Raw genomic sequence first — 11,433 nt, 5'->3', positions numbered from 1 at the left:
AAGAAAGTAGATGGATTCTGTTGAAAACAGCATTCTGAGCATAGCAGCTCTTGATCTAAATGACTCTGTTTTTGTCTCAGGAAGTCCCCCATTTCAGGTGGGATGTATATCACATCTGCAAATTCCAAATTCCAGGGGGACAAGAGATTGCTTCTTTCCCAAAACAGATAAGGCCTGCTTGGACAGGAGATTGCTTCTTACCCAAAACAGATAAGGCCTGCTTGAAGAATCTCTTTTGTCATTGAAGAAAACACACTTGTCCGAGTATTTTTGTGATTGGCTACTTCTCCTGTACTTCTCAAACAGGAGAGGGGGGCCGTTGGGTCACTCGTACCTCTCCGGAGGTGAACGGGCACTCGGTCACCTTCCTCCCTTTTCTGATCTATCCAACACTGTCTCTGAGTGTTACTTTCCTTGCTTGCGTCACCACCTTGAGTTCGAATCCTCACTGCCTTTTAGTTCCATTCTCTTTTCGAGTACAGTTTCTTGGCGACCACGAAGGGACCCTCGTGCCATGACCAACTTCAATGCAGAATGGATCAGAGAGGGGACGGTGAATCCACCTAGCGTGCAATCGTAAGTCTAAGGGATCCGCTTTTAGGGCCCGGATCCTCCCTCCCTCCTTTGACCTGGTTCTGCTTAATTAGGAGCGCCCGTCAGAGAGTGGGTAAGCGATGATTCTTTCCTGGAAATAGGGAAAGGGTTCTCCTCCCGGTGTAGGGTTGGAGGGTTTCTAGTGAAAGACGTTTCACTAGGGTCTGGGAGACGTCCCAGGGTAGGGTCTGGGAGGCAACCCAGGATCCTAATCATTTAGGTGGGACCGTTGATCAGTATGGGGTCAGGTCACAGTAAGCCTAATGAGTGTTTAACTAAATTGCAGAAGTTGTGGGACGAGGGTGTCCTTCCGGTACAAAATGGAATGACGAGAAAAAAATTCTTGCAGTGTCATAAAGTATGGACCCAGTTTCAATATCAAACTGGCCATTATATCTAGCCTGAAGGAGGTTCGTTTGATCCTCAAATTCTCAAAAGACTCCGGGAGATCCTATGCGTCTCTCGTGCCGGGGATATGTGTTATTGGTATTTATGGGCTGAGGCGGGAACAAGAGAAAATCCTGGCAGTGTTCCCGAAGCACTAGCCACCCCTAAAACGTCTATTCTTGGGTGCAGTTCTCCCCGGCCACCTGGACTATATCCTCAGTTGCCCATAGCCCCCTCACTTAGCCCTTCCCCACCATCCTACCTCCCACCAGTGCATCCACCTCCTGCAGTCATGGCCCCGGTACAGGTATCTCATCAACAGATCCCTGCTGAGGGTGGACAGTTAATGGTTACTTCCCTTCGCTCCCATATCCCATTCCAGCCCCAGACACTGTTGTTGTGGCAACAGAATACTCCTCCCTTCGCTCAAAATCCTACGGAGGTCCATAGACGAGTTTTGGGCATCTATAGGACCCACTCTCCAACCTGGGCAGATGTAGAGGAGCTGTTGGAACTTTTTTTTACTAGAGATGAGAGGAAGCGCATACGTGCCCAGACCATAAAATTAGAAAGTGAAGGCCAGCCCCATGTGGCTTGGCCAGTTGCGGATCCTAATTGGAACTTGAATGTAGAAGGAGACTGGCAGCGCCTCACACAGGCTCGTCAGACCCTATTAATCACCATTCAGGAGATAGGTAGGAAACCCTATCCTGATTGGGATTCCTTTAATGGGCTGAGGCAGAAGGACATAGAGATCTCAGATGAATTCTTTAATCGATTAAGTGAAGCGGCTGAGACTTTAGTACAGTTGAATTTGAATAATGATCGGGACGTCAGGGCTCTAGCTACTGCCTTTGTTAAACAAGGGAAATTTTCTAATTATTTTGATAAGTTTATTCCCGGATGGAGTTCTAAGCCCCTTACCGAACTCAGAGGGATTGCTCGTCATGTAGAGACTATGAAACAGGACAATGCAGCTAAGGTCCTGGTAGCCCAGGCACCAAGAAACTCCCTGAGGACCACTGAACTTGGAGAATTGCCCAATTGTCTTTGGAGCACAGGACCCTCAGCAATTTAACTGAGAATCCTGGAATTTGTGCCTTAGGAGTTATTGTGCCAGGATTGTCTGTACATCAAAATCTCTCTTTTTATGGATGGCATGCCTTTGCTCTTGGTCTTTTTCCCCACTGTGGGCATGGAAAGTCTCTCCCGATCCCTTTTCAATCTCTCTGCTGAGCTCCATCTCTTAGCCAACTACACAGGAGACTCCATCACCGCCCTTCCGTCGGAGGTGAATTCCCTGTCCCGTGTGTTCCTACAGAACCGAATGGCCTTAGACCTACTCCTCGCCAATCAGGGAGGGGTCTGCGTGGTCCTAAACTAGTCCTGTTGTTTCTACCGGGATGAGTCGAGTCGCATAGAGACTGAGGTTCAGAAAATCACAACTCAAATGGGTCGCCTGCCTTCCCAGCGCGACTATACTTCTGGGTCCTGGTGGGATTGGTTGGGACTCTCGAACATGCCTGCTTGGCTGGGAAATTTGACCAGTGGACTAATTGCCTTTATCTTCCCTATTATATGTGCCCTTTTCCTGGTTTGCTGTGTCATTCATCTTCTAAAGCTGTGTTTCCAAAAGGCAGCCCAATCGATTATGCTGTTGCGCCCGTCAGGAGCACCCCTCACATGGGAAGACCTTCTCGAGATCACCCAGCGAAGACCTACAGCTCCCCATAGGCGCCGTTTCTCACGTAAGACCTCTGTACCTCGAGGAAGGACATGTGATCTCCGCAAGGTCTGGGCCCTGCTGGGATCAAAAGGGGGGATTGTTGAAAACAGCATTCTGAGCATAGCAGCTCTTGATCTAAATGACTCTGTTTTTGTCTCAGGAAGTCCCCCATTTCAGGTGGGATGTATATCACATCTGCAAATTCCAAATTCCAGGGGGACAAGAGATTGCCTCTTTCCCAAAACAGATAAGGCCTGCTTGGACAGGAGATTGCTTCTTACCCAAAACAGATAAGGCCTGCTTGAAGAGTCTCTTTTGTCATTGAAGAAAACACACTTGTCCGAGTTCTTTTGTGATTGGCTACTTCTCCTGTACTTCTCAAACAGGAGAGGGGGGCCGTTGGGTCACTCGTACCTCTCCAGAGGTGAACGGGCACTTGGTCACCTTCCTCCCTTTTCTGATCTATCCAACACTGTCTCTAAGTGTTACTTTCCTTGCTTGCGTCACCACCTTGAGTTCGAATCCTCACTGCCTTTTAGTTCCATTCTCTTTTCGAGTACAGATTCCTTAGAGTATTTTAGATCTAAGAACTGAGTAATCATTTTTAAAAGGAATTTTTTTTCATTCTAGACTGTAAGCTCTTCTCTGGACACCATCCTCCTCTTCTAGATTGAAAGCTCTTCTTCTAGGCTATAATATCCTTATGGGTAGAGACTGTGTCTACTAACTTTATTGTTGTGTGTCTACTATTCCCCCAAGTGCTAAGTACAGTGCTCTGGACACAGTAAGCTCTCAATAAATGCCACTGATTGGTTGAGATGAGCCTTTTGTCGAATGTCGGATGAAAAATACTTTTTCTTCTCCATGCATATTCAGGGTTCTGGCACATATTTTATTGTTGCAAGTAAAATTATACTTGTTCGTTGCTCTGCATGGTCGATGAGCCACATACATGACTTAGATGATCTCCAAATTTTATTCTGCAGAATGGTCCACCTCGGAACACCACACCTCGGGAGGTGGTCAGTGTAAGACCTTGAAGAGCTTTTTAAGTTACATTTATACCCAAACAATAGCCTCCTTTCCCCTACATACGTTTTTTCAATCACTAACATAGGCACCTTGATTTTCAGATACCTTATCTTAGGTGCCAGATCTTGTTGACACCCTCAGTGGTCAGCAGTAAAATTCAGCCACTTTCAAAGGATTTAATAAACCAAAGGGATTTCATATTAACAGTTTAACTAAACCAGAGGGATTTCAAATTAACTATTCAACTAAACCAGTGGGATTTCATATTAACAATTGTTCCTCCAAAGGGCGTTACTTCCGCCAAGGGCTATGTTTCTATCAAGATGCAGCACCTTGGCTCAAGAATGGCAGTTTCATTACATCTCTTTCCACACTGGACACCTGTAGAATTTGACATATGGGAGCTATTATTTACCTGTTGGTATTTGGTTTGTGTTTTACTATGGAAGTTTTCCATGGAAGAGGTAAACAAGGTTTTTAAACTGTAGACAGCTACAAAACCCCCCCTTTATGATTTACAGTCTTGGAGTGCAATCTTAGGGGAACATGAAAAAGTGATTGAATAATAATAATAATAATGGTATTGTTAAGTGCTTACTATGTGCCAAACACTGTTCTAAACACTGGGGGACATACAAGGTTATCAGGTTGTCCCAGGTGGGGCTCACAGTCTTAATCCCAATTTGCAGATGAGGTAATTGAGGCACAGATAAATTTAGTGACTTGCCAGAAGTCACACAGCTGCCAAGAGGTGGAGCAGGGATTAGAACCCTTGACTTCTAACTCCCAAGCCTGTGCTCTTTCCACTAAGCCACACTCCTCCTTCAAATAAGAGGAGAGGAGACAAAACTTCATTGAAGTAAATGCCAATTTAGATTGAAGGAAACTTTCAATTTAGGGAGGGATCTGTTGGCAGACTCATTCATTCATTCAATCACATTTATTGAGTGCCTACTGTGTGCAGAGCACTGTACTAGTGCTTGGAATATATAATTTGGCAACAGATAGAGACAATCCCTGCCCAACAGTGGGCTCACAGTCTAAACGGGGGAGACAGACCAAAAAAACAAAACAAGTAGGCATCAATACCATCAAAATAAATAGAATCATAGATATATATACATCATTAACAAAATAAATAGAGTAATAAATAATATATTCAAATATGCACAAGTGCTGTGGGAAGGGGAAAGGAGGAGAGCAGAGGGAGGGAGTAGGGGGATTGAGAAGGTGAGGAGGGGTGGAGAGAAAGGGAGGGTTCAGTCTGGGAAGGCCTCCTGGAGGAGGTGAGCTCTCAATAGGGCTTTGAAGAGAAGAGAGTTAGTTTGGTGGATGTGAGGAGGGAGGGCAGACATGAGGAAATAGATCAAAACAGTATATAGCCCATCACAAGGAAAATTGCTTCAAAAGACATAGAAGAATTGCAAAAAGCATTGGTCAGGTTGAACTTTATTGGAAAGAACAATCCGAACCAGGCACAAGACAAAATCCACTACAAGTATTTAGAGTATAAATGGTGTTTGGAGAAATATCAACAGGTAGAATTTGACGACTTGGACTCACTGATTAATAAAGTGTCAACACTAAAGTTACCTACTGAGAAACTTACATCTCAGTAGATGGAATTCTAAAAAAATTGCAATGACAGATAAAACAGAAGAGTTTTTCATAGCTTACTCATCCAATTAATAAAGAGAGAAAGCTGATGCATGAAATTCAGTTGGAAAATGTCTAAAAAGTATTTTATTACCCTATTGCATTTGGACACAGTGTGAATTATAAAAACTATGTAGGGTACTTTTTAAAGGCTCCCAGGTAATGATGCCTGTTACTGTGAGATTAGACCTGATAGGTGAATACATGAGGGTTCCTTGCATTTGGTAAAATGTAAGAGGAAAATGTGCCACTAATTTGTGACCAGTTCATGTCATTTGTACTGGCCATACATGTAAGTGATTCAAAGAAAACATCCTATGAAACATCAAATGTGTCAATAATAATAATAATAATGTTGGTATTTGTTAAGTGCTTACTATGTGCAGAGCACTGTTCTAAGCTCTGGGGTAGATACAGGGTAATCAGGTTGTCCCATGTGAGGCTCACAGTTAATCCCCATTTTACAGATGAGGGAACTGAGGCACAGAGAAGTAAAGTGACTTGCCCACAGTCACACAGCTGACAAGTGGCAGAGCCGGGAGTCGAACCCATGACCTCTGACTCCGAAGCCCAGGCTCTTTCCACTGAGCCACACCATATAAGTTAACCAGTTGTGGACCAGGAAAAACTGAAATCTTGGTCAAAATTGGAGATGAATTTCCTTGTATATGATGGAAAATCTTAGGGCTTTGATGATAGTTATTTCAAAGTGTCCTGAAATTGCTATGCCAAAGAGCTCTACAATCACGATTAATATTATTTCAACAATTTTTTTTGCCTGCAATTTTTTTTTGCTTGCAATTCTATCTGAAATTGGATAGATAATGGATCTAGATTACTTACCCTACATTTTTTACGGTATTTGCTATGTCCTTACTATGTGCCAGACAATGTAGTAACAACTGGGATAGTGGAAAGAGCATGGGCTTGGGAGTCAGAGGACGTTGGTTCTAATCCTGGCTCTGCCATTTGTCTGCTGCGTGACCTTGGGAAAACCACTTAACTTCTCTGTGCCTCAGGTCCCTTATCTGTAAAATGGGGACTAAGACTGTGAGCCCCATGTGGCGACAAGCTGATAACCTTATATCTATCCCCATGTTTAGAACAGTGCTTAGCACATAGCAAGCGCTTAACGAATACCATTATTATAGAAGATAATCAGGTTGGGCACAGTTGGAGCCCACATGGGGCTCAGTCTTAATCCCCATTTTACAGCTGTGGTAACTGAGGCACAGAGAGGTTAAGTGATTTGCCCAAGATTACACTGCATACAAGAGGCAGAGCTGGAATTAGAATCCAGGTCCTTACTCCCATGCCCCTGCTCTATCCACTGTGCCTCACTGGGCCACAAGGCCATGCTGCTTCTCAAAATTTCAGAAGTTGACATTAAACTATAATTCCTATTCATCACTTCAAACTCAAGATATCCTCAGTTAAGAGGGTTAGAAGTAAATTGGGTCAGAATAACTGAGACTACACTTGCCAAAGCCAAAGATTCAGGACAAGATCTTATTTGGCATTTATTCCCGATCTACCCCTTTGGCAATTGGATCATCACCAGTTAAGATCTTATTTGAAAAGAAAGCCAGAGTTAGGCTTTCAAGAAATCTGTGAATGGGTCTAGTGCCAGAGTCTGACAGGATGGGAAAAACTGTGATCTGTCAAGCATTTTCATAGTTGGGCTAAGGTGAAGAGGTTAAGAAAGAAGCATTCTCAGCTCTGTTTGGATTCTGTCCATCTGCCCTCCTGCCCTGCCCCAACCCCAGGTTCATGGGTCTTGATACAGCACTGCATTAACCTTCTCCTATCCATGCCTTGGCTCTTTTCTCCTCTGTCCCAAGGCGCACTGAATAAAGACCACAATTTTTGGAAAGAATCTTGAGAAGTCACCGGTGAGTCCTTGTCTCCATCTTACGCTGGATCTCTCTGGATCAGTGTGCCGTAAATAGAAGGGATTCAGGGAGTCCGTGGGAGGGGGGCATTCTGAGAGGGTCACACACTACTGGACTGACCACTGAGTTTCTATTTGAAGGATTCTTCAAGCTCACATGTTAGATTGGGGCAAAAACTGTGCATTTCTCAGTGACCAGGACACAAGAGGCTCAGAATTTTCTCAAAAGTAAAGTACTAAAAAGAAGCATTTAATATTATCCAGTCAAAGGCTCACCTTCCCCAGCCCAACCCAAAGACACCAGAGAGCACTGTGACCATCTCTTTTGGATCTCCTTGTGGATGATGGGGTTGAGCTTGGGCAGCATGAAGGGCTAGACAATGGACATCAATATGTGAACAAATGGAGCTCCTCTTTCCTGTACCTGTGAGCCATGGTCAGGCCCATCATGGGAATGTATAGAGAAGCAGCGTGGCTCAGTGGAAAGAGCATGGGCTTTGGAGTCAGGGCTCATGAGTTCGAATCCCAGCTCTGCCACTTGTCAGCTGTGTGACTGGGGGCAAGTCACTTAACTTCTCTGTGCCTCAGTTCCCTCATCTGTAAAATGGGGATTAAGACTGTGAGCCCCACGTGGGACAACCTGATTCCCCTATGTCTACCCCAGCGCTTAGAACAGTGCTCGGCACATAGTAAGCGCTTAACAAATACCAACATTATTATTAGAAGATGAGCACTACACAGATGTGGGAGACAGGTGTTGGCGGCCTTGGACTGCCCTGCCTGGGATGTGATGGTCAGAACACACCTGAAGATCAGGATGTAGGAGAGGAAGGTGAGACTATGCTGAGACTATGATGTACAGGCCAAAAGAGCTGCTGAAGGTGGTGTCCACAAAGGGCAGGAGGATGAGGTCGGGATGGAGACAGTAGGCATGATGCAGGACATTGGCCTTGCAAAATGGCATTCGCCTCAGGAAGAAGAGTAGAGGAAGAATCATAATGAAGCTATGTATGAAAACAGCCAACCTCATCTTGACAATACTGTTGTCAGTCAGTATAGCTAAATATCTGAGCGGGTTACAGATGGTCGCATAGCAGTCAAAGCTCATGGCCAGCAGGATGCTGGACTCCATGAAGGAGAACAGGTGGATGAAGAAAATCTGAGCTATACAGGCTTCGAAGCCGATCACCCTGACATTGAAGCAGACCATGGGCAGGGTAGATAGAGCAGGACACACTCAGGTCACTGACAGATGTCATAGCCAGGAATTTGTACATGGCCTGGTGCAGTGCCTGCTTCTCTTTCACAGTGAGCAGGATATATATCAGTTATATATATATATGAAGCAGTATGACTCAGTGGAAAGAGCCCGGGCTTGGGAGTCAGAGGTCATGGGTTCTAATCCCGGCTCCACAACTTGTCAGCTGTGTGACTTGGGGCAAGTCACGTAACTTCTCTGGGCCTCAGTTACCTCATCTGTAAAATGGGGATTGAAACTGTGAACCTCATGTGGGACAGGGACCGTGTCCAACCCAATCTCCTTGTACCCACCCTAGTGCTTAGAACAGTGCTTGGCACATAGTTAAGTGCTTAACAAATACTATAATAATTATTATTATTATTATTAGCCCCATATCCCTCCTACCATTCCTCTCCAAACTCCTTAAATGAGTTGCCTACACCTACTGTCTCAAGTTCCTGTCCAATTCTCTCATTTACCCACTCCATTCTGGCTTCCATTACCTTCACTCCACAGGAACCACCTTCTGCTAAGTCACCAGTGATCTTCTTCTTGCCAAAAGCAATGACCTCTACTCCATCTTAATCCTTCTTGACCCCTCAGTTGCCTTCACTGTTGACCACCCAGTTCTCCTGGAAACATTATCCAACCTTGGTTTCACTGGCACTGTCCTTTCCTGGTTCTTCTCTTATATCTCTGGCCGCTCATTCTCCGTCTCTTTCATGGGCTCCTCTTCTGCCTCCCACCTCCTAACTGTGGGGGTCCCTCAAGGTTCAGTTCTGGGTTACCGTCTATTCTCCTTCTACACCCACTCCCTTGGAGAACTCATTTGCTCCCATGCCTTTAACTATCACTTCTATGCTGATGATCCCCAAATCTACATCACCAGCCCTGATCTCCCTTCCTCTCTGCAGTTTCCCACTTCCTCCTGCTTTCAAGACATCTCTACTTGGATATACTGCCATCACCTCAAACTTAACATTTCAAAAACAGAACTACTTATCTTCCCCTCTAAACCCTTGCCTTCCCCTGACTTTTCCATTACTGTAAGCAGAACTACCATCTGTACTGACTCCCAAGCCCATAACCTTGTCATTATGCTTTATTTTTCTCTCTCATTCAACCTACATATTCAAATTCCTGTCAGTTCAACCTTCAGTTTAACTTTCAAAACATTGCTAAAATCCTCCCTTTCCTCTCCATCCAAACTGTTACCACACTAATCTAAGCACTTTTCCTATCTCACCTTGATTATTTTAACAGCCTTCTTAATGACCTCCCAGCCTCCTGTCTCTCCCCACTCCAGTCCATACATCACTCTGCTGCCTGGATCATTTTTCTACAAAAACATTCGGTTCATGTTTCTCCTCTCCTCAGTAACCTCCAGTGTTTACCCATCCACTTCCACATCAAACGAAAACTCCTCACCATTGGCTTTAAAGCACTCAATCACCTTGACCTCTCCTACCTCATCTCGCTTCTCTCCTACTATACAACCCAACATGCACACTTCACTCCTCTAATGCCAACTTATATCACTGTACCTCCCATGGCTCAGTGGAAAGAGCACAGGCTTAGGAGCCAGAGGTCATGGGTTCTAATCCTCGTTTGCCACCTGTCAGCTGTGTGAGTTTGGGCAAGTCACTTAACTTCTAGGTGTCTCAGTTACCTCATCTGTAAAATGGGGATTAAGACTGTGAGCCTCACTTGGGACAACCTGATTACCCTGTATCTACCCTAGCACTTAGAACAGTCCTTGGGACATAGTAAGTGCTTAGCAAATACCAACATTATTATTATTAAGAACAATAGTAATAATTGTGGAATTTGTCAAGGACTTAATATGCACCAGACACTGTACTAAGTGCTGAAGTAGATACTAAGTAATTGGATTTGAAACAGTCCCTTTTTCATATTGGGCTCACAGTTTCAATCCCCATTTTACAGATGAGGTAACTAAGACACAGAGAAGTTAAGTGAAATTAAGCAGATAAGGGGCAGAGCCAGGATTAGATCCCAGGTCCTTCTGACTCTCAGGCCCATGTTCTAGCCACTAGGCCACGTCTATCTTGCCACCAATCTCTCACCCACATCCTGTCTCTGGTCTGGAATGCCTTCCCTGCTAATAACTGACAGGCAAATATTCTCCCCTGCTTCAAAGCCTTACTGAAGGCACAACTCCTCCAAGAGGTCTTCTGTGACTAAACCCTCTTTTCCTTTTCTAACACTCCCTTCTGTATCATCTTGACCTCCTCCCTTTATTCATCCCTGCTCCTAATCCCATAGCACTTATGTACGTATCTGTAATTTTATTTATTTATATTCATTTCTGCCTCCCCCTCTAGATTCTAAACTTTTGGTGGACAGGGAATTTGTCTGTTCTATTGTTATACCATATTCTCCCAAGCTCTTAGTACAATGCTCTGCAAACAGTAAGCACTCAATAAATGCAATTGATTGATTGATAATTGAGGTCAGAGTGGTCATTTGAAAGATTTTAGACCTGCAAACACATTTATAAAATAATGTGAGAGCAGCCAGCCAACTAAGAAAGGACAGATGAGAATACCAGAACCATCAGTTCCCCTTTCCTACCCCCTGACACCCCACTTCATCTAGGAGAGGTACTCTCATCAGCTCCCCTTTCCTAACCCCTGAAACCACACTTCATCTAAGAGAGGTCTTGTCTTATGCCGTTGAGTCTTTCCTGACCCATAGCGACATCAGGGACATATTTCTCCCAGAACAACCCGCTCTCCACCTGTAATTGTTCTGGTAGTGTATTCATAGAGTTTTCTTGGTAAAAATCTGGAAGTGGTTTACCATTACTGCCTTCCGTGCAGTAAATTCGAGGCTCCGCCCTTGACTCTCTCCCATGCTGCTGCTGACCAGCAGTGGTGAGTTTTG

At 44.6% G+C, this 11,433-nt stretch overlaps 1 protein-coding gene across 1 annotated transcript; it reads right to left on the bottom strand.

The window, feature by feature from the left end:
• Positions 1–455: 455 nt before the first annotated feature.
• Positions 456–8,605, bottom strand: LOC114805657 (olfactory receptor 51I2-like; the record flags this gene model as incomplete). Its single annotated transcript, XM_039914689.1, is given in 5 exon segments — positions 456–522; positions 2,704–2,782; positions 8,024–8,127; positions 8,129–8,514; positions 8,516–8,605. Coding segments are annotated over 5 exon segments (726 nt in total), but the record flags the coding sequence as incomplete, so codon positions are not given.
• Between the last annotated feature and the right edge of the window lie 2,828 nt (positions 8,606–11,433).

This window comes from Ornithorhynchus anatinus, chromosome 2, assembly GCF_004115215.2.
Source record: "Ornithorhynchus anatinus isolate Pmale09 chromosome 2, mOrnAna1.pri.v4, whole genome shotgun sequence".
Taxonomy (NCBI): domain Eukaryota; kingdom Metazoa; phylum Chordata; class Mammalia; order Monotremata; family Ornithorhynchidae; genus Ornithorhynchus; species Ornithorhynchus anatinus.
Note: the sequence above shows the minus strand (reverse complement) of the source record. Positions and strands in the feature narration are given on the sequence as shown.